The sequence below is a fragment of the Telmatherina bonti genome, assembly GCF_933228915.1.
Source record: "Telmatherina bonti genome assembly, chromosome: 6".
Classification (NCBI taxonomy): domain Eukaryota; kingdom Metazoa; phylum Chordata; class Actinopteri; order Atheriniformes; family Telmatherinidae; genus Telmatherina; species Telmatherina bonti.
Genome location: NC_136624.1, coordinates 15,262,938 through 15,290,020, shown reverse-complemented (window position 1 = coordinate 15,290,020; position 27,083 = coordinate 15,262,938). Strand labels below are relative to the sequence as shown.

Below are 27,083 nucleotides of genomic sequence, written 5' to 3'. Positions count from 1 at the left end.
TGAGTTTGGTTTGTTTACCTTTTTACTTGTGTTTTTCTTTTCTTTTTTTTTTCCTCTTTCAGAGTGATAGGGGAAGCTCATCAGGCCAACTTGGAGCACCTTGCCAATCCTCCTTATATGCCATCTATTGCAGCATGGAGTCTCCCGCTTTTGCCCTGTTCCCTTTCTTCCTTCCAGTGTTTTGGTTTCGTTGGGCATTTTGCTTTGTTCAATAAATTATGTTTTAGTTTTGGTTGTAATTCTACCGCGTACCTTGTCTTTTTTATGGCTTTTGAGCCGGGTCATGACAGGCTTTTTGCTAAATTTCTTTTATCACATTATTTCAGAAGTCGGCAGACATTTATTTATAGTAGTAATGATGGAATAGACTTGCATAGCACTTTTTAGATAATCAAATCAAATCAAACCAAACTTTATTTCTTGAGCACTTTTCATGCCACAGGCAACACAAAGTGCTTTACAAGATAAAATCAAGTCATAAGGATAAAAACAAACAGTGGATAAACAGGCGTTTAAAAATAATAGACACAAGCTCTTTCCACACACACACACAAGGACATAGAGCAAACAACTCCCCCACATCCATCCACACACACACCCACATTCCCCGAAAAACATCATTCCCTGAATACTGTCTCTTTAACCAAATGCTGGTAAATATAACAACTAAAAACATTAATTAAGTGATAAAAATTCTGACTTGGTGCTGATGTGAGTAAGTGATACCTAGGGATCCATCCACACCAGGAGCCAGTCCCCCGCTTGCTCATAGGGGCCGCTGCCACAGCAACCGCACAACTCCCAGGCAGCAAAGGGGCCACCCCGCAGCCGTGAAGCTGCAGTGCTGGACCCCGCGCCACCCAAACAGCAGCGGTCGTTATGACAACGGCCCCCAGCTTGCTGGATCCCCATAAGGAAAACACTGGAGTTAAAACCAGAAGATAAATGACCTTAAGAAACAGTAAGAAGTAAGAGCAACAAAAACAGAAAATATACATATATACATAAAAGGACTTCACAATAATGTACTAAAAATAAGAAATCTAATAAAACAATTTAAAAATAAATTAATTAATAAATGAAGTAAATTAAGATAAGTAAATAAAGTAAAATAAAATTCAGTTAAATGCTAAGCTAAAAAGGTGTGTCTTGAGCCTCTTCTTAAAAGTTTTATTGTAGCTTTATTGTTATTGCAACAAGTGCAACAAAAAGTAAGGTGCAAGTCTTTCCAGTGTGCTTACTTTACACTATTATAAAACAATGAAAACACATAAATGAAAAAAAAAATATATAGATACACATGTGTAAACATGTATACGCATGTGTGTGTGTATATATATATATATATATATATATATATATATATATATATATATATATATATATATATATATATATATATATATATATATATATACATATATATATATATATATATAATATATATAAAACTATGATGAAAACCACATGATGTGTATAGTACACAGATTGAGTCTTATTGCAATAAAAATTTGCTAATGGCTCTGACAGTGGTTGGAAAGACGCTGTTTTTCAGTCTGTTTGTCCTGGTTGTGATGGTACCGCCTGATGGCAGTAGCTCGAACAAGAAGTGGCCCAGGTAGTGAGAGTTCTTTAGGATGGTGTCGACTTCCTGAGACGGTGGGAGTCATGAAGGTCAGACAATGACCTTGTTTGCCATTTTGCTCACCTGCTGAAGATCTTTTTTGTTTGCTACTCTACCGTACAGCGAGCAAACCATCTGCAGTGGCAATATGTGAGAATACTCTCCATGGTGGAGCGGTAAAAAGACACAAGCAGATTCTGGTTCATGCTGTTCTTCCTGTGAATTCTCAGGAAGTGGAGTCTTTTTTGTGCATTTATTTTTACCAACTGTGTGGTGTTCAAGCTCCAGTTTCTCCTCAACTTGGATTCCCCGGAACCAGAACTCACCAGTAATGCACTACCACTGTGGTATCACCCGCATATTTAATAAAGGTGTTGCCAGTGTGGATATGTGTGCAGTTTGAGGTGTAAAGAGTGAAAAGCAGGGGGCTCAGGACACAGAGGAGGCCAATCTTGACTGTGCTTTCTGATATAAAGTCCTTTATCCACAGACATATATTTAAACCAGCTGTTTGAAGTGATAATCTTGTTTCAAAAGCTTGAACTGCACATAAAAATGCTGGTTTGAGTGTCTGTTGGCTTGCTGCTGTTTGGCTATTAGTTCAGCATTTACCTCAGGACAGTGTCTTGCTCGGTGGGCAGTAACGTCAGTTGTGTTACCACAGTACGCGACATGCAGTACAGACTTTACAAATAGGTTTCGACATGTCCGGCTCTGTTTGTCCCTTCAAAGCAAAATATCCAAAATGTGTCCAAACTTTTGACTTAAAATTTGATGGTGGACGATTTATCTCTGTGCATATTTGCAGGATTTCCACCATTCTCTGTTTTCTGTTCAAGTGTTTTCCAAAACGGATATAACTTTATGATCTTAGACGGTCAAAGAGAAACATTTTGGCCTCTGCTAAAGAAGAGCGATAAATTTTTCTCCATCTAGCATATGAACATGTAAAAAAAAATGAAAAAAAAACAAACAAAAAAGAATCCACATAAATATATATATATATATATATATATATATATATATATATATATATATATATATATATATATATATATATATATATATATATATATATATATATATATACATACATATATATATATATATATATATGTATACATATATATATATATATATATATATATATATATATATATATATATATATATATATATATATATATATATATATATATATATATATATATATGTATATATATATATATATATATATATATATATGTATACATATATATATATATATATATATGTATGTATATATATATATATATATATATATATATATATATATATATATGTATATATATATATATATATATATATATATGTATATATATATATATATATATATATATATGTATATATATATATATATATATATATATATATATATATATATATATATATATATATGTATACATATATATATATATATATATATGTATGTATATATATATATATATATATATATATATATATGTATATATATATATATATATATATATATGGATTTTGGTCTTGTTGGTCTTCCATACTCAATGATAACGCAGTTCAGTGTCCTTGGATTTTCTTTCCATTCTACCAAATTGTCCCGCCCACTTTTTTGTTAAACCGCTTTGATTGGCTCAGTGTTGTGACGCATTCTGGCCGGCTTGAAACCTCGAACTTTTATTGGATGAATCTCCTGCCCTTCCTAGAGGTCCCGCCTTCTCTCCGTCAGAGGACAGGGTAAAGATGGCGACGTCCCTGAGATGCTGTCTCCGCTCAGGAAAGGTAAGAGAACTTTCCAGTAACTGCTATTGCATGATTTGGTTTTTACTGACAGCTAGTACCAGTAAGTTTTTCTGTCTCTCTGCAGAATGCTGTGCTGGTTCTGGGACGGCGGACTTTCCACAGGAGTGCTCCGGCCGCCGTGCAGGTCAGTGTTAGCAACTAACAGGTTCGCTTAGCCAGTGCGAAAGTGATGTGGTGTCAGTATGTCTGTCTGTAATTTATCTAAGATACAGTGTTAACATTTTATTTTAGCCGGTTAGGGTAAGGGACGTGTTGTAAATTTATCATTTAAAGTTTTAGAGGTCACAGGGTTCAGGTCGAAACATGTCCCGCCATCGCGAAAGATGCTGAACGACGTTTAGGTAAACCTGTTATCCACCTCTTCTAGTGTTACATCAGAGAAAATAACTTAAAAAAAACAAGACCACTCTTATCCACCTCTTCTAGTGTTAAATCAGAGAAAATAACTTAAAAAAAAACAAAACAAACAAACTTTTCCACCACTTCTAGTGTTAAAACAGAGAAAATAACTTAAAAAATAAAAAACTTATCCACCTCTTCTAGAGTTAAAACAGAGAAAATAACTTAATTTATCACCTCCATTTACGATTAAGTTTTATCCTCTTTACTTACTAGCTAATCCAAATATTAGAAACAAACCTAAAATCAACAAAGACAGCCCAATACGTCAAAGAAAAGTCACTAGTGAACACTGAGATAAAGAGTTCAATAGATCATGGAAAATAATCCAGTTTGATACATTTAGATTCCTGAGATATTTATTATTTAATATGTCCTGCATGTTTCAGAATTAAAACTATCGGAAAGGAATTAAGTTAAAGAATAAATTAGTATTAAGTACATATTATAATATGATAGCAAGGGAGGGACAGTCTAGTTTTTTCCAGACAAGTGCAAATGTGTGTTTAATAGACACAATAACTCGGCCTGAAGTCTGTAGTAGTTGCTCTGTACTGATTGTTGTGTTGTTGTCAGGTGACGGTCCGTGATGCCCTGAACCAGGCCATGGATGAGGAGCTGGAGAGGGATGAGCGGGTGTTCCTGATGGGGGAGGAAGTGGCTCAGTATGATGGAGCCTACAAGGTCAGTAGACACTCAGGAAAATCCAGTCAACAAGGATCATTAAGGCAGTTTGATGTAGTAGTTTAGATTTGGGACACTAAATGTTTTACTGTTGAAAAGAGAAACTAAACTTTCATTACGCAAACTCTGAATAGGAAGTTAAATAATTTTATCTGTGGTTATTTTAATAGATATGATCCTTTACAAATAGATGCGGCCCTTGATAAACACAAAGGTCAAACACTCCCTGTAATGCAATATCCTAAATGTGTGTGTGTGTGTGTGTGTGTGTGTGTGTGTGTGTGTGCAGGTGAGCAGGGGTCTGTGGAAGAAGTACGGAGACAAACGCATTATCGACACTCCAATCTCAGAGGTAAGATTCACGCGAGATATCTCTTTTCTACAACATTGACGCAACTCTTGTGCATCAATGTTGTGTTTTTTACAGCATTCCTCAGTTTATGTTGTGTCTCTCTGATGCAGATGGGCTTTGCTGGCATTGCAGTGGGAGCCGCTATGGTGAGTTCAGGTTCACTCACAGTACGATCATAACCCCAGGCTTATTTGCAAAAAGGCATTTGGACCTAAAGTCTAGCTGGCTCTGAACCAGATGGCTTTATTCTGGACTTAACACACCTCTTGATGTTGGGCTCAGACTGTTGATATCACTGTTTCAGAAAAGATGGTTATTGCATCATATTAGTGGATTATTCTTCCTAATTTAAACATTTCATTCAATCACCTCTTGGATTGATGGATCTACTGTATTGATCCCCTGAGGGTTTATTCACATCAGCCATGGAAAAAGGCACATGTATAAGGAAAGGGAGAAAAAAAAGGAAGATGAAGTACAAATAATAGTGCAGTGATGGTACGGTGTATTGATATATATTACAGTAGTTTAGAGTTAAGACAAGAACTCTGTTTTTTAACAAATGTCATCAGAAAACAGATGTGTGGGGGAGCAGCTGCTAGAAAAGGTTATGGGAACAAACCGTAAAGTTCATGCAGATGGATCTCTGTTCCGACATCTGTTTGGTATTTAAGCTGTGCGTCGCTGTAAATGGCTGCGAAAATAGCTCTTTTATATTGTTTATTGTCAGACTTCCTGTTAATATAATATGTAACATGTTGAGGAGAGGAAATACATTTTTTTTGTTTCTAAATATAATTGGAATTAAACCAGGTTTCTATTGGAAACACAGTTTGTGGAGTAAGTTGATAAGATGATAATATCTGAACTGAATGAGGATTTATGTCAGCAATATACCGCAGAAATATGCCAGGAAGAAAAAGAGACTTGCTACAAATACTGCTGGTGGCCTATTAAAAAGAAAAGTCCCTACTGTTGATGAAGGGTAGGATTAATTCAGTGTATGCAATAGAAAAAGAAAGACGTTCTGATCTTAACAAATGGGGTGTAAAATGCAACAGATACTGGAGTCATTGAACCTATGTGAGTAGGGAAGTGAAGGTACTAGTTTAGAGTTGTAATCAGGGTGGCCAGCTCCGGTCCTCGAGAGCCGGAGTCCTGCAAGTGTTAGGAGTTTCCCTGATGCAACACGCCTGACAAAAATCAGCGCTGGAATTGGTGAAAACTACCTAGAAACATGGAACAGTGTCTGGTTTTTAATAAAGTTTGTACACCTAATTGATAAGTAAGGAAACAAAAGAATTGTGTGAACTGTTGGTTCAACATTACCAGATCAATAGATGTCATTGCCCCAGAAATGGTTGTTTGTAAGAAATCTAATCAAAAACCAACATTTGATCCCATCAGGCTGGCCTGAGACCCATCTGTGAGTTTATGACCTTTAACTTCTCCATGCAAGCCATCGACCAGGTCATCAACTCTGCAGCTAAAACGTACTACATGTCTGCTGGACTGCAGCCGGTCCCCATCGTCTTCAGAGGACCCAACGGAGCCTCAGCGGGCGTCGCTGCACAGCACTCGCAGTGTTTCGCTGCATGGTACGTTTATTTATTTACACCTCATTTAAACTAGTTACATCTGGCAGAGAAGCTGATGTCTGTGTGGTCGTCTGCAGGTATGCTCACTGTCCAGGTCTGAAGGTTGTGAGTCCCTGGAACTCAGAAGATGCCAAAGGTCTCCTGAAATCAGCGATCAGAGAGGATAACCCCGGTGAGCCATCTTAAAGGACAAATTTCTGTCTGTGCACATTTTTAAAGCAGACCTGGTGAAGGAGAACTTCTCGGAGTACTTGATCATGAAGAATACATTTCAGACTGTTTCATCATGCAAAACCTGATCCATGTTAGTTCATGTTGGCTTTAAATCCTTTGGCAACATGGATGGATAAGACTTAAAAAAAAAAAAAAAAAAAAAAGAATAGAATAAAAATATACTTGAAAGGTATGTCTTTATAACAGCAAAGCAGATGGATACAACCAAACATCCACCAGGCTCCACCATCCTGTAGTGATTAAATGTTGGACAGTGAAAATCAATGTGTTTGTTTCAGTTGTTTTCCTGGAGAACGAGTTGATGTACGGCGTTCCCTTTGAGATGTCAGAGGAGGCGCAGTCCAAAGACTTTACCATTCCCATCGGCAAGGCCAAGATTGAGAGACAAGGTGAGCCAGACAGCCGGTAAAATCTGTTCTCCTCCAGGTTAAACTGTGAACACTGTTTGAATCAAATCCCTGAAAGAAATTAAAAATGTGCTGGAGAAAGGGCAGGAGCGCCCCCTCTGGTTCAGGAATCTCTCCTTTGACTTTCCCAAGATCGAATGATGAGTGATGTCTGTGAAAAGGATGTGATGTTCAGCTGATGAGCTTTACATTTACTGGTTCGTTGACGTCTCAACGACCAAGAGGATGAAATCATGTATACAAGCGGCTGCAACTAGTTTCCAAGAGAACCAGCGTTCAGCCTTGCGGATGAGGACAGCGTCATGTACATCTTAGAGAACATGAATTAGAGTTGCTGCTCCTCCACATCATGAGTGTCAGGGTAGACCCACATCTTATTGTAAATTGTCATTGATACTTCATGCTTTAGAGGATCTGCAGAGGTTTTGTCCCAACAGGACAGACGTCCCATCCAGGAGGTTTACAATCCAGCCACTAATTGTAGTGTTTATTCTGAGACTCCATACTGTTAACCCATAAAAAGTGATCCATAATAACATGATTATTTGTAGGATTTTGGAAGTTATGAAGCCATTTCCTGTCAAACGTTTGACCAATCAAAAAGCTTAAATTGATGTCAATGTCCAATTATTCTTTATGGTTGTAATGAAGCCCAGAACACATTTTTACAAACAGTGGTGCAAGCTGAGTTGGTTTTGTGTTGATAATGGGTAAAATAGCATTTAACTATAAACTGTGAAAAATGGAAAAAGTGTAAATGTGAAAGTTTTTGCTGTTTGTTTCAATGTCGAAACTTATCAAAAGTCTCCAATATCAGCAGAAAAAGTCACTAAACTTGTTGTTAGTTGCTTATTTTCTTTAAATACTCACCAGAGGCGTCTGAAAAACTGCCAAAGTTGCTAAATTATTAACTGTGTAGCTTGTACGTCAGTGTAGCAGGAGACTGTGCTCTGACAAACATTCTGCTATTAAAATACGTTTTATTTTAGTTTTAGTTTTTCTGTAATAAACAGCACTTAACTCGTAAAGTCACACCCCTGATTTATACTTAATTTTATGAAATCAAAAAAATTTGAGGGAAAACTAGTAAAACAAAAGTTGATTAGGATTTTTTGAGGTATTTCTCAGAATTGGACACAGCTGAAACCTTCTACAGGCTTTGCTACATTCCGCTGCAGAAATGGTTCCTGGTTCTGTTCAACAATCATAACAATCATTATCAAGTGTTTAAACAGTTGTGGTTGCTCAAACATTTTAGCGTTATACAAAGCGAGATTGATTTATGATCATCAGGTCTGCATGTCGGCTGCTTTTAAGCCCTTCATTCTTCCTCTCTCTACAGGAAGCCATGTCACCATAGTGTCTCACTCACGGCTTGTTGGCCACTGCCTGGACGCCGCCGCTGTCCTCGCCAAAGAGGGAATCGACTGTGAGGTGATCAATCTCCGGACCATCCGGCCCATGGACGTAGAGAGTATTGAAACCAGTGTGATGAAGACCAACCACCTGGTGACGGTTGAGGGAGGGTGGCCTCAGTTTGGAGTCGGAGCCGAGATCTGCGCCAGGGTCATGGAAGGTGGCTGACAGTCATGTGATATTGTATCGCAGTCTAACTGATGGCTTCTTATTAGAAATGCGAGAAGACTGATGCACATGGCGGACCTAAATATGCACAATATTAAAGATAAGATAAACAATATTTATATAGCGCTTTTCATAGACCCAAGGTCACAAAGTGCTTCAGAACAATAAAAACATAGAAAACCTGCAACATTTGGGGGGAAAAAAGACATTTCTATGATTAACCTTAAACTTAATCATATAAAATTGTATGAAATTTTATAAAAACTAAAATACAGATGAAATTGTTTGTTAGCTTAGTTTCTTAAGTCTGATTTGGTTTTTAATTCGTGCAACAAAATTCTTGATCACATAGTAATGCACAAAGTTTTATTCAAAGTTCAGTAAATTTTGTTTTTAAAAACATTTAAAAAAGTAAATAAGCTGCTTTTAAACATTATTTTCTTACATCGATCCTAATGAAAAATGATTAAATATATAACATCAAAGGATGAAAATATTAGGATTTATTAGTTAAAAGTTGAAGATGGGGTAAGTAATCTTGCTCAGACATTTTTATTTTTACTCTGGGTGAAGTGGTTCCTCGTCCTGATAGTAGTCTTTGCATTTTGTCATCATCATAAAAATATAGTTAGACCCTCAGTTTACTGTAAATCTGTAAAAACTCTGACCAATCAAAACGTTCGGACCGAAATGGAGTTGTTCATTTCTTATAAAGACGCTTTGGATCACACAAGGAGCGAAACCAGAGGGGGAGGAGCCAAGACAGGGTGCCACTTTCACATCTTGCTAGCTGCAGCTGAACTCAGAGATAAACTATATTGGATAGTGAATAGTGAATTTTAGCCATTAGCTCTGTTGATGCTGGAACAGAAGAGACGCAGGATGCGCTCAAACTCATGTCAACATGAAGGTAATGTTTTCTCGCAAACGTCAACTATGTACATGTAAACAGTAGGAGATAGGGGGACATCTGGCTTCTAACACATTGATGTTTAGTCATCCAAAAGTTATCTGATATGGCTTTTCAAAATAAATTTTCAGATAAAAAAACAAAACAAAAACAAACTAAAACGACATCAGACTTAATACAAACATAAGTTACAACATAGTCGTCTGGTAGAACTTGTCAAAATGTCCAGATTTGACAAGTCTGCAGTCCGTCCTTTAGCCAGGTATGCCAAGTTTTACTGTGCAAGAGTCATTTCTTTGATCCTTTGATGAGATTGTCCATTTATGTCTTTCCATCTTGCAGAAATTATATATTTTGCTTGCAAAGAGCAGAAATTTGTGTTTTTTTTTTTTTTTTCCTTTTTTTTCCCTTTTGGGTAACAAACTGTTTAAGGATGTTATAAAAAAAAAAAAATGCTGTAAATGGCTCGGCTTCCTTTTTAAAGTTTAAGGAGAGTTCAAACACCCACCCTGCTGGTGTAAAATATTAACATTACTATAATATAAACTACATTTTTTTTTTCCTTTCTTTCAAAGGTCCTGCCTTCAACTACCTGGACGCTCCAGTAACCAGGGTAACAGGTGTAGACATCCCCATGCCATACGCTAAAACCCTGGAGGAAAACAGTATTCCTCAAGTCAAAGACATCATCTTCTCTGTGAAGAAAACCCTCAACGTCTGAGATGCTCACACAGACAGCGGTGAAACTCTCTATGTTCTTGTAACTTAAGTGTAAATAAATCTAAAACGGTGTTTTCCTTACGTTTTTGGCATTGGGATATTGGCAGGCAGATACGGGGCTTTCCAGCCTGTCGGTCTGGCACAGATGTTTAACTATAGATGCACAGCTAGCAGGTTTGAAACCCAACCAGACTCTGTCCACATCTGTTTCCACTTCCTCCCCTTCAAAATAAGATCTGCAGATGTGTTCTGTAAAGATTTGTTCAAGTTTCTCTGCCTCTGCAGATCATCTGAAAGCACTTTGCTGTCATCAGATGTTTTAGATTTATTTAAGACTTGTCATATTTCTCTGATCTGAATTAGTAAAATTTAAAGTGTATTTAAATCCTTTTATTTCTTTAAACTCGCTCCATTCTCCAGATAAATTGTAACGACTGTTGAACTCTATAGTTTTACTATTGACACTCACACACCAGTCTGACCACTACAGCGCATCATGTTCAGATTTTCCTCCAAACTGAGTTTGAAGCAGTGATAAAAAAAGATTGACCCAGCTGAAAGCTGGTATATGGGGAATATTTATTGTAGCGGCAGCCACTCTATGGATGTTTTTGTCGCTGTAAATGACTCTGTTACAAAAAATAAAAATGTAAGTCATTTTTCTGCTGCTTTTTTTTTTTTTTTTTTTTAATTCTTCACTAATCCACCCTTCTGCTGCTTACAGCACCTTAAGCAGGGATGCCAAGACTTCCTACTGGCTAGATGATGCCAAACTTCTAATTTACCAGATGAATAAAGGCCATTAAACTTCCCTTTTATTTTTGTTTGTGTGTATTTGTGAAATAACAAAAGAAGACTGCATTTTTTTTTCATCTACACCAATAAAATGGAAAATTTGGGAAATTGAATCTTTTGGAATTTTTCTTTTGGGATGTCCAAAATACATCGCCATAGCAACATCTGGTGGCCAAAACAGTTCGAACATGTTGAACTCAAATGGTTTTCAAGCGTATTTGGTCATTTCATCTGCTGTAAGTCCTCGTATTGGTTTATAGTGATAATTATATTGAAGGATGTTTAATTTTAACCAGCCAGTATTTGTAGGGATGCTTCTGTACACTGAAGTATTAAGATCTGCATAACTGTACTCGGGCTGAGACGGTTTCGCCTCTTGCTCAAAATCTCTCCTGCTCTGGAGAATATTCTTACAGGATAAATAATTCAGTATTTTATTTTGTCACTGTGTCGTAAACATTTTGAATTATTCCATTTTGGACACAAGGTAGAAAGATGGCCGAATATTCAGTTGTCCTTCAGTGAAATTTAACTCTAAAGTGGAGCGACAGAGGTATTTCAGAAGTCATGTGACATCTGCATCTCTATTCAGCTTACAGGATGTTTTGCATCAAGTGGTTAACATCAGTTTCAATCAGGCCATTACTAGTAATCAACTTTTATTTGCAGTGGAGAAAAAAAAAAAGACCTCTGAGACAAAAAAAAAAGAAGGAATAGAAGTATTAGAGCAAACATTTCAAGGTCAACCATGAAAATCCAGGTACCGGTATTTAAGAGTTCAACCTTTTGACCTCTTTGGTTACTGTGCTGAAGAAGCAGCAGGTCAGGAAGTCCAACCTTGCAGCCACGAGCTGCGTTTCAACCAGGACAAACACATTGCAATCTGTGCACATAATCAGAAAATAACCTGTCCAAAGCCCACCTGCAACAACAACGGCCACACTTTGGTGGCTCAGATGTAGAGAGCTAGAAAGACTGATCTGCTCTCGGTTGCTGAGGACAACAAAAGATAGTTGTATTTCAGGAGCAGCTGGTTTGAGTCAGGACCAATAACGTGATCAATCCGCTGACATGGAGCAGTTCCATTATTCTGATATCGAACTGTTTAAACTCATCATTTTCCCTTCAGTTATTGACCGTCTAATCCTACAACTCCCAGAATGCCTCTGTTCCACAGAGGAAGACGGGACCTCTGTGCTTTTCTCTGATTAGTAGGTCTTAATGAGTTGAGGGGGCGGAGCCTGTGTTGTATCTAAGGCGCTGATAGGTCAGATCGTCCCACCTCTGAGTGTCCCTTTAGCAAGCCGAGCCTCACCACCACCACCTTCCTCTTCTTCTGGTCCAACCCCTCTTCATCCTCCTCCCTCTTCTTTGCCTTTCGTTTGCCTCTCTCCTTCCTCTTCTCCTGCTTCCTCTCCTTTTTTGCCTTCTTCCTCTTCTTCTTCTCCTCTTTTTCATTCACAACATGATCCTCTTCTTCTTCCTGAACACCATCTTGCACTTCCTCCTGTTCCACCTCCTCCTCTACTGCCACAACCATTTCTTCCTCCTCTTCCTTCTCTTCCTCTTCTTCTTCCTCCTCCTCCTCCTCTACATCCTCTTCCTCCTCATCTTCTTCTTCCTCCTCCCCAGTCTCAACATCAGTTGTCTCCTCTTCAATCTGCGCTGTCATTTGCTCTTGTTTTAACATCATCGCCTGCTCTTCATCCTGTAAAGAGAAAAAGAGAGAAGAGGCTAAACAACGCCCTCGTGTGGCCAAACCAACAACTGCATGCAGCAAAATTAAGTTGCATAGACGAGAAAATCATTTTAATGATGAGATATCTTTTATCAGTATATCCTATATAAATTGATTAAAACAACCACGTTTACTGGCCTGTTACCAGTTTGTATAGAAATAAAAGTTCTTTTTACATTATGTTGACATACTAAAGCATAAAGTTTTTACAGAGGAGATTTTGGATAGGAATGTTTATCGCAATATAAATCAGTAAAAATACTGTAAACAGCCAGAAAACCTTAATTTTAGCCTTTGTTTATAAGCTGTTTCTTTAAGGATTAAATGTTCAAAACCCAGGCTGTAAAGGAGATTTAAAAAAAAAAAAAAAATTCATCCTGTAGAAATTTAAAATGAAGAAAGGAACATAATTGGAAAGTTTCGTGCGTTCAAGTGTTGCTGAGGTTGAGATTTTAGACAGTGTGAGAAAAAAATAATTTTGAGAAAATGGACTTAAAATTTTGAATTGTAAAATTTAACACCATTTTGTTATAAAACTGAGAAACAACACTTTCTGAGGCAAACTACTAAAGAAAATAATTTATGAAATTGAGTTTTGTCTTGCAGTACATGTTAAAAAAAAAAAAAAAAAGAAAAACTTTGTATACCTAAAATGTGTATTTTTTACATTTTCTTTCCACTAGTCTGACAGAGGAAATATTAAGGAAGAGAAAAAAAAAAAAAAAAGACCTCACAATTGACCTGGTGACAAAGAAACTGTGTTTTCACAATTGTGAAATTGTGGCCCTTAAGGGCTGCTGTCCTCCAGGTTTCCCATGTATCCCAGTTCCAACACACCTAACTCAAAATGAATCTCTCATTGTGCAGAACTTAATTGGCATTGGACATGGGCGTCGCCTGGCCTGGGCATTCCCGGCTCGAGCCTCGAACATTTCTCATCAAGCCCAGAATGATTTTTCAGCCCAGAAGAAATAAGCTTACATTAACTGAGCCGCCTTATGACATTAAATAAGAAGGTAGTTTTGTAATTTCCTGGCTTCAGTGAATGTAACAAAGGTACTACAATATGACCAATCAGAAAAGAATTTAAGGGAAGCTGGGACACTTCCGTGTTTTATTGGCTGATAGCCCAGTGTTTTATTCCTAATCTGAACTCTGTTATTTTAAATTCGAGCGGACATCAGCGGCTAAAATACACATGAGACGATATATTTTATTTAAAGAGGAGAGGCAACTCTTGTGATGGCTGCCAGTGGACAGCCAGTCTCTGGCCAACACACTTAGCAGGTAAACAAACAAGTCATTTAAACCCTGTTTGTCTTCTAAATGACATGAACATGAGGCAGATCATTCGTGACAGTATTGATACTTTGAAAGTTAAGCTAATTATGCTAAACCATCAGCCTCATCTTTTTTCTGTTACACACATTTGCGTTAAATCCAGTGTGGAAGTGTGTGGAAGACTGAAAAACGTCCAAAATTTCCCAAAACCATTAAGAAGGAGGAGTGTGCACTGTGCTGTGCTGTGAGTGCGCAAGCATGCTTTGTGTTGTAATAAATAAAAACAGCTTTAACATCGGTGCTGGAAGTTTTGTTTCTAGATGCAGCTTTAGTTCAAATGTAAACAGCTTTATTATAATATTTACTCATTTGTTTACCTGCAGGTCTTTGGCTGTTCAGCAGTTCGAGTCCAGCTGTTAAAGACTCTTACATCTTGTGTTGCTTTATAATATATTTAGAATAGAAAACCTGTCTTATCATGATCCCAGCTTTGTATGGGTGATTACTTTATGTATTAATGAGGATGGTGGGTCTTGTATATGTGTGTTGCTCCTGAAAGGGGCTGCTGGAGACTGGGAGGGACAGATCAGTAGACTACAAGACCAACCTAGACTACATTACTGATTAAATCAACAGTTGCAGTTTTGTTCTGACTGAGCTGTATTTCATGTTTACAGTTCTTTGTGTAGAGTTTCGTCGGTGTGATTATTACCTCTACTACTACTGTCATTTAGCAGACATGACATACACAACACAAGCAGTAATTCAAACTCACTTTTATTCTCTGGCTTTTTAACACTGCATGAGTTGTGTGGTCCTCTGTGTACTTTTATTCATGTATTTATTTGTTTTTTAGGTATTTTATCATTTCATTTTTATTAAATTAATTATTGGTTTTTAAGAGGTTAATTGGGATTGATTTTAAGTTTATTACTTTGTATTTACTGACATTTAGTATTGTAACATTGTTTTTGTTTTATTCTGTGCAGCACTTTGGAAACTGTTTACGTTTATAAAATGTGCTATATAAATAAAGTGGATTGGATTAAATAAGAAGCCTTTATTGCATTGGTTCACCAAGATCCCTCTTCGAAGTAGTGGGTTCAGGGCTCATCTGTGTAATGAAAGCCAGGTGTGTTGGAGCAGGAATACATGGGAAACTTGTGGCAGTGGCCCTTGAGGACCAACTTTGGGCACCTCTGAATTACGGAGGTGATAACCAGCTTCGTAGTACCGCTTACCGCATCCTGAATGTCTGGGCAAGTCAACCCAGGTAACATAGACAAGCATGGTTTATTCATCACAGTACAGGCCTGCGGACCTGGTAGAGCTACTGTAGCCTTTTCCATTTGTTTTCAATGAAAGAAGTCCAGACTTCACCGAGTTCGGATTTATTTCATCTTTAAAGAATGAATGGGATTTAGTTGGAATGAGACTTCTTGGTTACTTTCATTTGTTTCTAAATTATTTAGCTATTAAGGCATCAAAAGATAAGAAATATATAAAACTTAATAGACCTATCAGGAGTGTTGGGAAATTAAAACAAAACTATCATCACATTCTAACAGGGATTTTTTGTTTTGACATTAATCATACCAAGAATATCAACAACGAAACATCCCAAGTTGTGAATTTGGTAAAACATGAAAAAATTGGGCTGCGGTTCCTGAGTTGCCTGAAGGACGGTAATTCTCACCATTTCTTTGCCGCTTCGCAGTCTGTTCACCAGCAGCCTGACGGTGTCTTTGTTCTGACTCAGCCCCATCGTGTTGAGGGTGTCGATGGCGGAGCCGGAGCAGCCCTGCTGCCGAAGCTCCGCCCCCAGAGCAGCCTGGAGGAAGTTGTTCCTCCAGATATTTCTGCTGAAGAGAGGGATGGAGAGCGCCACCACGATGCGGCGCTGCAGCACCATGATGGCCTGCTCCTCCGTCAGCTGACTGACAGACAAAACAGAAGAGACGCTCGTCAGATCCACAATCCGGTCAGATCTAGACCTGGACGAGGTCTGAGCAGGAATATAAGAAGCTCGACGGGATCGAGTCCAACTTACTGGCTGCGTCTGAAAATGGTGTTGATGTCAGGGAACAGGGAGCGCAGGCAGGTGGTGACGAGTGGAGCCTTTTCCTGGGCCCAGGTCAGACACTGCTGCCAGGGGAAGGATGACAGCGGCTTCCTGCCCGACACCTTCTGGTGGAAGGGACTATCTGACTGCCGCGACATCGCCTTGATCTGCACCAGCGGCAGAACACACAGAAACAAGAAGATTTCAGCAAAAAAACACAACAGTTAGCAGAGATTTGTCCTGAGGCAGAGCCTGCATCCTCACCTCCATGTTCAGCTGTTTGCTGAAGAAGTCCATCATGGGCTTCCGGGCGCCTTTGGCCGACCAGAGCATGGTGAGAGCAGCTTTGTAGCGCGACCTGCTGAACAGCTGCACCGCTCTGCTTTTCTTCCCCATCCTGCAGCCCGTCATCATCTTGTCTTTCGTCTATGAAAAGTAACCAAATGATAACTTAACAAACAAACCGTAAGTTTTGTGGTTGTTCCAGCAATGAACAGTAGAGCTCACATCTGTATAGGTCTATGTCGTTAGCTTTACATGGAACTATTCGTAACTTTTACCTTCTAATTTAAAAGAGTTGTTTTTGCTATTTATTTATTTATGTTGCTTTTTTTTTTTTTTTTTATAACCTATTCTTACATAAACATCTTGGCTTTATTCCAGCGACAGAGGACCATTTTTATATTTGTTCTTCTCAGACAGGCATAACTTTCTGGTCACTTGCACATCTTTGGCTGCTTCTGATTGGACATTACTGACAATTTAAGCTGTCTGAATAGTTAAAAGTTTACAGGAAGTGGTTTCATCATCATTTCCAGGTAAAAAGAAATCAAAGTCTCTTAGCAACATAGGGATCCCAATGCCCAAAAGGGCAATCCCTTTTGTTTCTCCACACTTTGTGTGTTCTCCTCTTTTTTTCTCTGTTCCTGCCCATACCTCTGGCTCCAGAAATTAACTTGTGGAGTGTTTGTAGTGGTTTCTCTCGCCATCCCCTCATTACCACTTGTAAAGGCAGATAATCTTCCTGCCGAGTCTGATTAAGACTGTCATTTCTGTGAGTTTTGTTCCCAACTTTTAGCAAATGCTTCTTCAAAATTTGTCAATTTGCTTGAGGTGTTAAATGCCATATTTGACACTCCATAAATGAAATTGGAATTAAATCCTTTTCTCAATATATTTTCAGCCCAGATCTGAACATTTTACTTGTTCTGCAGTCTGAGGACGGCATGCTTTTCTGTTTAACATCTGACACAAACTAATCTTAAGTAAAAAAAACCTTCCATTTACAGGATTGATCAAAGAAACAAATATTTTTTTATGGCATCAATTTACATTCTTCATATACTTCAAGGTGACCAGCTGAGGAACGTTACATTGAAGTAGTGGTGATAAGGTATCCTCTTGATTAATTTGATGTCTTTTATGTTTTCTACTAGTGTTTCTGGCTCCTTGGTCAGTACAATACTAAGTGCTTGTCTTCATGTTCCTTTATGGAGTTACCAAATGTTTTCTTTCATAGTTCTAGCTGTTGTTGTGTATTATGGTGGGACAAATGCAATAACCTGAACTATAATACCCTCTAAACGTGATGGCATCAGTTGTACACACCTTGCTGGGGGCAGGGGGCTTCAGCCACACACACCTCTTCCCGCTCTGTCTGCGCTTTCCTTTGGCTCTGACGACCTGGGCGCAGGTCTCACACAGGAAGGACTTATCGTTCACCACAGAGTCGGGAAAGACCCACTGCACTGTCTCCGGGTTGGTGAAAGTAAACACCGCCCTCCGGTTGAAGGACCGTCCTTGCCGCTGAAACGGGGTCTTGCAGCCGGAGCAGCACGAGTCCTCCGGCCGCTTGGGCCGTCGCGGGCCGCGGCGTGGCACATCTGGGCACCCGGCAACAATATGTTCCGGATCTGCAGTCTGGTTTCCTCCGGCCTGGATTTCTTCATCGTTCCCACCAGGGCAGTCCACCTCTGCACCCACAACTGACTCGGGATGGTCTATTGGAAGTGAAAAGGACGGCTGTCCCGGGACAGTCTGCTCGGGCTCGGTAAGAGTATCAGAGATGGACACTTCTGCTGGTGTAAACTTACTGTCCTCCTCGGTGTGTGCGTAATCATGCTCGTTTGATTCCGTTGCAGGTCCACAGTCGCCGTTCCCCACCTTCTCACTTGCCATGATGAACGCAGGATCTGCGGGCTGCGAGGGAACAAAACAAACTGCGTGAACCGGGACTTCCGGGCCGGGAGACCAGGATGCAAGTCCTTTGAAAGCTTCAATGACCTGCTCGGAAAAGCAAGCCAGATAATACAAACTGGTGCATTAAAGCTATGCGTGTTTCAGTTGAATTATCACTAAACTAGAGACAGAAATGAGGAGCTGTGACCGACAGGAAGTAGACCCACATAAACAAAACAACTTCTTGTTTCTACTAAAATAGTGTCCACAGATAGCGCCCCTAGTGGTGGGAAGTATACTTTACAACGTGTTCTCTCTTTCTCTTTATGTGTGTACATATATGTATATGTGTATATACATATATATATATATATATATATATAGATAGATAGATAGATAGATAGATAGATAGATATAGATATAGATATGTGTGTGTGTGTGTGTGTATGTACATATATACATATACATATATATATATATATATATATATATATATATATATATACATATACATATATATATATTTATATTTATATTTATATATAAGAGAGAAGAGAAATGAGTGTGTCTAAGCTGCTAAAAACACAATATTTGCAAAAAGAATAAATTATAACAGTATTACAGTACAACAAGATTTATAAAGTGGTGTGATAACGATATGCAAAAAAAAAAAAAAAAAAGTAAATACACACTCACAACCGTGATTAAACATACCTGCAGAGAGACTTGAACAGATAAACATCAGCAACATATAGTAGGAAGTAGGTGGAAACATGAACACTTTAGTGGGCATGTGAATGTGCAACCTGTGGTCATACCATCAAGGATCAACTGAGTACTAGTAAGGGGAGTACGACCACAGCCTGAAGCCCTGGGGAGGAGCGCAGCAGGCCCACCGAATACAGAGCCCAGTCAGCCAAAGCAAAGAGTGCTGCCGTCCCCCGAGCCCAGAACAAAGGAAGGACTTAGGCATGAGCCCCAGCCACAACGGGGCAGGGGCACAGAGTAGCACAGGGCGACGGTGAGCAGGCCCGGTGGGCGCTGAAGCGTAGGCCGCACGGAGAACCAGCACCCCACAGGCCCCAGGACCACCCCCATCCCCCCAACAAAGCCCCAACTAAGACCCAGCGGGACCCGCCCACCCAGAGCAAAACTACCGCAGACACGTCCGTAGCTCACCCCCCCCCTCCCCTCAGCCCTCCCTCCCTCACCCTCCCAACCCACCTTTCCACATCTTACCCTCTCCCTCCCATCCACCTTCTTCCCCTGCTACCAATCCCTCCCAACCCCCATGCCCTTCTCCCACCAATACTCCCTCTCCTTCTCACCCCCCACCGCCCAACCCCCCACTCTCCCAAACCCCCCCACGTCCCCCCTCCACCGGCAGCAGCACAGACGGGCTGGAGGCACCAAACCCAGTCCCTCCACACTCACGCAAACACAGCCATTCGACCAGAGACTCTGCCAACCCCCCCATGTGGCACCAAGCATCCCCCAGGGTGAACAGCTCCTGGTTGCACCCCATCCCCGACTCTTGGCCAGGCACCAACCCCCACCCTCCCCACCCTGAGCGCCCCAAGGAAACAGGAGCGTAGGGAGACCCCAGCTCCCCACCCACCCACCTGTGTGGTGTATGCATGAGTGAGTCATGATTATAGTGCAATTAAAAATAAAAGAAGGAGGCGGCTGTAGGTAGTGCAACAAACTGTTGCCAGACAGCTGGGCCCTCCTCAGTCCTCCCATGGTTATGTGAGTGTGTAAGTGTTAAGTGTGTGTGCATTTAATGTAAACTTAGTAGTGTCTAAGTTGTAAGTAAAATCGGGGGGGAGAAAGGACTCACTGTGGTGCCTCTCCACCCACCCACGGCCAGTGTGCCTGTCCCCACTAAGCCCTAACTGGATATTGGTGTCTATGCTGCAATTAAAAAATTTAGAGGGGCAGGCAGTCGTGGGGTCCAATGGAAGATCCTGCCACTGTGGTCGCCGGGGCCGCCGCCTTCACCCACCCCACTGCCCTATGTGTGGTATGTATAATGTCGGGCGGCGGGAGAGGAGAGGGGCTTGGGGAGCGGCACAACCTGGGGGAGAAATATTCCTTCCAAGGGTGACCAACTCCTCAGCCAGCTGCAGTACGCGTCCCCGCCTCAACCGGGCAACCCAAGGGCAGAGAGACGGCCCACCAAGAGCCCCAGGCTATTTAGGATTTGGTGAAATTGAAAAAAAAAAAAACAATAAAAAATGCAAACAAACAAAACCGTCCCAAACAAGAGTCCTTTGCTGATGAGTAGTAGGCCAAAATACTTTCTGATTTTGAGAGTTACAGAAACACTTGGTTTCTGTGAATGTCTCAAAGGATTGTTCAATAAAATAGCTTAGGAGTGAAGTAGACTACTTTAGTTTTTTATGTTTGTTTGTTTTCTAAATACTTATATTGAACCACAATTCATGCAGGACAATTAAACAAAATAACACAACAAGATCAAATAAATATCTAATAATGACCATCATCATTTGAATAAATGAATGCTTTAAACGTTTTACCATGTGAATGCACAAATAGATAAATAACAAAACTAGTAACTTAAAAAAAGGGGAAATTTGCTGGTAATGAAAGGTAAAGGTAATCATAATACCAACTTTGTGCATAAAGGAACACCAATAAGCACAAGCTTATTTACTTCTAACCCTTCTCTACTATCAATAAATGATTGTCATTTGTCCCATGTCTTAATTACATATATTCATATCCATATAAACATGCAAGATATGCATACATACACAAACACGAACGAGTGTTTGAAACTCCAAAGTCCCTTGTCTTATTCAAATCTTGTAAAACAAATCTTTTTAAATGCACTCATGCTGGAACATTGCTTTGGATCCTGTTTAATTTTCCACAGCTGACCGCCACAAACTGAGACAAAAAACCTGTCTTCAAGTCATACAGACACAAAGATGTTTTAATTTGTCTTTAAATAGTGAAGTATTTTACAGTATATTCTTACATATTCTATCATTTTTAATTACAGTATAATCTTACATATTCTTTCATTTATTATTATTAATCAATATATAATCAATAGATTATTTTCTTATGACCTGATGTGACCCTTTATAACAGAAGAAAAGGAGACACACTGAGAGAGCACAGAAGAAGCGAAAACAGAGAATTTCCTGATGAGGAACTTCACCTGCTGACTCAATGCCAGGACTGAAGAGGAGGAGACCACAGTCCCGAAGAAAAAGCTACGCTCTCAACAGAAATGCACACTCATATAAATTTGCATATGCATGCACATAGTCACATGATTTTGTCAAGTATAAAAGAGGAAGGCGAGATCTTCAGGCTGAACCTGGGACACTCACATTCGATGTATTAGCTTAGCAGCTAAGACTATCAGCAAGACCACCTCTCGAGATATACACATGTACAATCTTCTTTTCTTTAACAAAGAATAGTTTATTCTAACTTGAATCCTCTGACTTGGTCTTTTTTCTCATTTCAACCAGATTTGAATTATGTAACCTTCTGATTAATGGTTTAATGTGTTTGTATTTCAGATATTACAGATGTAAGAGACAAGAACCATAAAAGTCTTTTGACTGGAATTACTTGGTGAACTCACTCAAAGACAGAAAAAAAATCTTTTCAAATACATTTTCTTTATCTGACATGAGGGGAGATACAGAGACCCAGACATCCCTGTCCCCAGCAGCTGTTTGGGGCAGCTGACTTTATCCCGACCACTTCACGCTCAGCAGCAAACCACCCAGTGCGTGCGGATCCATATGGCAAAAAATGTTTGGCCCAAATACGGCCCACATCTGCTGTTTTGTTTGGCCTTGACTTACAGCATTCATGATTATAGCTGCCAAAACTCTGCCATGTGACCACTACGTAGCTTGCAAAGAAATAGATGTAATTATGTCCAGGCCAGCTCCTCCTCATATCCTTATACTCATCACAAGACTTGCTATAATACACTTCCGAGCCAACAAATTGATTATGAAGCACAAACACCCCACAGGACACTTGCCATAATTTAGGTCCAGACTCACATCTGGGCCACATCTGGTCCACACCATGCTTGTCTGTGCCATAAGTGCCAAAAGCCTGGATTAGGCCTAAAGGGGTCTGCTATCAAGGAAAGATCTTGGTCTGAGAAAGGAAGCAGAACTACATATTCAGAAAAGTACAGAATTGCAACTACGAACCAGACTCCTTCCTGTCCCCAGATTAAGAACCTGTCCATGAATACAAAACAGTTCTGTGATTATCTTTCTTAAAATTGCTTATACGTTGCCATTTTCTGATTTGGGCTTATAAAACACCCTCGGTTGGTCAGTAGTGCTAATTCAGAAGTATTCAAGAGGTAAACAGTTTCACAATAAGTACTTTTCACCCCCCCTCCAATTCATGGACTCACACAAAAGGTTCTGTGTCAAGGTGAACATTAACAATTTCATCCAGAAAGGCTCGGGAAAGCTGAATTTCCACATTGTCTGGAACGGCTGGAGCATTAGAGCAAACCAAAGTTCCCCTTCCAGATCTGCACACCTGTGCTTTCTCAGTTTCCCTCTCCTCTCTCTGTCTATGGGTGCGGTTTCTTCTGGGCTCTGGCAGCTGGTGCACCTGCATTCCTTTCACTCATCAGTCTCAGTATACAGCTTATCAACCAGGCCTTCCTCTCAGACTGCCAGGTCTTTCTGTCACAGTATGCTAATTCATCTTCCCGGTCTGCATACTCAAGCAGCACCATCTGCCAGCCCTCTTTGCAGATTTTATAACTGAACTGAACCCAGTTCTGCCTGTCTACCTCTATCCCAAAGTTTCATCCACCAGATCTGTTCCAGCTGCACTCTTCTCAGCCTTCGTGTGTTCCCAGTTGTTTGAAATACAAGTAAAAAGTCGGATACATATGCCTGTAAATCTTTAAAGATCAGAGTATTTGTTTTAAGACAGCAAGTTTTCTAAGTAATGTGATCAACACAAATCCAAGTTTCTATTCACAAACTTAGTGACGAGTTCAGTCTGTTCTCAATTTCAGCATCTATTACTGCACCCAGCTGAATTTATAAATGCCAGAAATTATGTGTTTTTTATTATCCAAAATCAATACAATTTGGCACTGCGATGGACTGGCGAGCTGTCCAGGGTGTACCCTGCCTGTCGCCCAAAGCCAGCTGGGATAGGCTCCAGCTTCCCCGCGACCCTGAATTGGATTAAGCGGTTCAGAAAATGAATGAATGAATTAATGAATGAACAATACAATTTGCAGGGTTCCAAAGCTCCTTTACTAGCCTTCATTGGGGGCACAAAAGTGTAACAATCTGTCAGGGTCTAGTAGCATTGCTTTAGAAGTAGAGTATGTAATATTATTGACATCTAATGGTAAAGGTAGGCATAAAAATGGCTTCAAATGGTGGCCATTAGTGGACAAAGTTCTTCCATACATGAGCCTGTTTTGATCCGTGAGTGGATCCAGTGGGTTCAGATGCAGTGATGACTGCACTACATGTAACTTCTTCAGCATTGTGTGCATGTGTACTGTTTCTGTGAAAGAGATTTTGGACCATAAATTGTTAAAAGAAACTATCTGCTAGTGTTGAAAAATTAACAGAAATTTTGGCTTTCCACTCCTTCCCAAGACATTTTCCAGACCTGCCCCTAAACACAGAACTCGTTTTTGTCCTCCTTTCAGATAACTCTTATTTTGTCAGGTTTTATTTTGGCGAGTCTAACCGGAAGTCTCCGTGTCCTCGTCAACGCCATCAATGCTCTGGATGTAAACAGTCGGGGTGCCAGCAGCACCGACCTAAAGGCCATGTCGTGTTGCCGCAGCAGCTGGCTGTGATGAAACGTCAGAGGTAAGAACGCAGACTTTTTAAAATTTAAACTGAAAACATCAACGTGTCGTTTTTACGTTCTCTTCTCATATAAATGATGCTAACCTGCTAGCAGCACTAACAGCACCGAAACTAGTTTGCTTCATTAAAGTTAATAAGCAGCCGCTCAAATAATACATTTGTCAGTCACCTACCTGATAACTAATTCAGGAATAGTAAATGGAGTAAATATATATATTTATTTAATAATAGCTTTAAGTAGTGAATAAATTAATTTAGAGCTAGTGTTAAAACGTCAACAATTACATTGCATGTAAATTTAAGACTGCAGTTATAAAGTTATTTTAATTATACATGCATAAGTCATAAATCAGTTGTCATAAGTCATTTAATATGATAATCTCTTTTTTCTCTCTTGTTTATGTATGCACTTATCTGAATGAAATAAAGAACAATGAAAATAATTTATTTTCAAGAAAAAATTATTTGTGGGATGAGCAGCAGTTAATTTTGCAGATTTCACTCATTAAAAACCTTGCCAAACTGTCTCTGCCAAACACTTTAGCCTGCTATATGCTTTTGTTTGGTAGTTTTTTATGATTGAATTAGGGAGAATATTAAATATATGCAATTAAACAATTGATTAATTTATCAATCTAGGGGTCAGTAACATGGGACAAAACTATACACAGCTTTATTATAGCACAACAACCTACATGCCCATCTCTGCTGCTTATCCCAAAAATACATTTCCAATTAAAGGAAAATTGAGCCTCACATTTCCTTACTTTGTGTGCAAAGTTTATATGCATGTTCAGATCTTGCCACATAACTCCTGACTTCATAAATTCAAAGTTCAGATATTATGATTATCATATAGGAAATCTTCAAAATGTATGTATTTTTCATTTGATGTGTTATTCTCATGAGGGAAAGTTGAGAGATGTCATTCAGAAGGTGTAGAGCAGGTTCCATTGATCCCTGTTAGTGCTATAATAGTATTTATTAGTTTAAAAATCCTTTGATATTCACCTATTACAATGGTTGTAATGGGGGCACAGTTAAAAGTATGGATATGGTCTTAGTCGCGTTTTATGTCTAATTCTTGGTGTTAGACATGCTTATTGACCAAAGTTTAAGTGGAAGTAATTACAATTAGATTTTTTTGTAAGACTTTCCCTATGTAAGACTTTTATTCCCTTCAGCATTATAGTAGAAATATGACATCAGAATGACAAATAGCCTTATTTATACAATGGTCTGGGTAAATACTCAATTCTGATTGATTGCAGGGTGTCCGTTAAACAGTGATATAGGACACCAGTTAAAAAAAGTTCCGTCAAATAGCCGAATAATTTTAATTCATTGCGCTGGCTCAAACGCCAGTTGGTAACCGTGGTAACAGAAATGTTAGCGACAAATGGACAAAACAAAAAGCAGAAAGAATATATGGAAGGAATATGTAAAACAGCGGCCCATGGTTACTAATGAATATCTGATATGCCAGTTTTAAGTTATTTTATTTTTTCAGGTTAATTTAGGACTGGCGAGCTGTTCAAGGTGTACCCTACCTTTCGCCCAAAGACTACTGGGATAGGCTCCAGCTTCCCCGCAACCCTGAATTGGATTAAGCGGTTAGGAAAATGAATGAATGAATGAATGAATGAATGAATGAATCAATCAAGTTCATTTAGACCATCGGTTGAACAATAACCAGAGAAGGAAAGGGAGAAAGAACAAAAGTCTCCCGATCTCTCCGCATCTCAGTACGGTATTATATCATATTTTTTCAACCGTATTAAATAATATTTAATCAGTTAGTTTATGATGAAACTCCAGATATCTCAAAGAGGGACAGAGCGGTTCTGACGTTTCTGTTTCTCTGCATTAATGTTCCAGGGGTTACGCCAATCTTCAAGAATTAAAAAGATCCATGCTGTTCGCATTTAGATTTTTTTCACGGCTGAATATTTCTTATTGTCACGGCAGGCAGCGGAGATGTTGAGGGAGTGGACCCAAACGCAGAGAAGACGGAACAGGGATGCAGGTTCTAGACTGATTTATTTTTAACCCCGGAAACTAAGAAAAGACAAACTAACAGAGGTACACAATGATCCAGCAACAAGGAGTGAACCTGAGTAGTATAAATACCCAGGAAAGCCAAACAGGTGAAGTAATTAACAAAATGAAACCAGGTGAACTCAATAACAGGAAATCAATGAAGCCAAACAAGAACCGAGGGAACTAAACAGGAAAACTACAAAATAAAACAGGAACCCTGAAAACAAAGCAAAGGGAAAAACCCAAATCATGACAGTACCCTCCCCACAAGGGCCGGCCACCGGACGGCCCAAAAAGTTCAGAGTTCAGAGACGGGTGGGAGGAGGGGGCCCGGAGGAGGGACCAAGGGAAAAAACAAAGTCCAGGGGCACAAGTCCAGGGGAAGAGTCCAAACGGCCCAGCTCAGGAAACAATCTGGGGCAGCCTCGGCTCTGGAGGACGGCCGGGAGGCCCAGACGACGGGGGCGGCCTCGGCTCTGGAGGACGGCCGGGAGGCCCAGACGACGGGGGCGGCCACGGCTCTGGAGGACGGCCGGGAGGCCCAGACGACGGGGGCGGCCTCGGCTCTGGAGGACGGCCGGGAGGCCCAGACGACGGGGGCGGCCTCGGCTCTGGAGGACGGCCGGGAGGCCCAGACGACGGGGGCGGCCTCGGCTCTGGAGGACGGCCGGGAGGCCCAGACGACGGGGGCGGCCTCGGCTCTGGAGGACGGCCGGGAGGCCCAGACGACGGGGGCGGCCTCGGCTCTGGAGGACGGCCGGGAGGCCCAGACGACGGGGGCGGCCTCGGCTCT

General features: G+C 40.0%; 2 protein-coding genes across 2 annotated transcripts; one reads left to right on the top strand and one right to left on the bottom strand.

Moving 5' to 3' along the window:
* The first annotated feature begins 3,348 nt into the window (after nucleotides 1-3,348).
* On the top strand, nucleotides 3,349-10,992 carry pdhb (pyruvate dehydrogenase E1 subunit beta). Its single transcript, XM_079241884.1, has 10 exons — nucleotides 3,349-3,420; nucleotides 3,506-3,565; nucleotides 4,417-4,524; nucleotides 4,814-4,876; nucleotides 4,987-5,022; nucleotides 6,284-6,474; nucleotides 6,552-6,646; nucleotides 6,987-7,097; nucleotides 8,458-8,691; nucleotides 10,185-10,992. Exons 1-10 carry the CDS (start codon nucleotides 3,382-3,384, stop codon nucleotides 10,328-10,330), a joined length of 1,083 nt encoding a protein of 360 aa, XP_079098010.1. The 5' UTR covers nucleotides 3,349-3,381; the 3' UTR covers nucleotides 10,331-10,992.
* Nucleotides 10,993-11,801: 809 nt separating this feature from the next.
* LOC306756935 (uncharacterized protein) lies at nucleotides 11,802-18,589 on the bottom strand. Its single transcript, XM_079241882.1, has 5 exons — nucleotides 17,814-18,589; nucleotides 16,470-16,631; nucleotides 16,194-16,372; nucleotides 15,840-16,080; nucleotides 11,802-12,832 (listed from the first exon to the last, which is right to left on the bottom strand). The coding sequence occupies exons 1-5, from the start codon at nucleotides 18,381-18,383 to the stop codon at nucleotides 12,377-12,379; spliced, it is 1,608 nt and encodes a 535-aa protein (XP_079098008.1). The 5' UTR covers nucleotides 18,384-18,589; the 3' UTR covers nucleotides 11,802-12,376.
* Nucleotides 18,590-27,083: the final 8,494 nt, after the last annotated feature.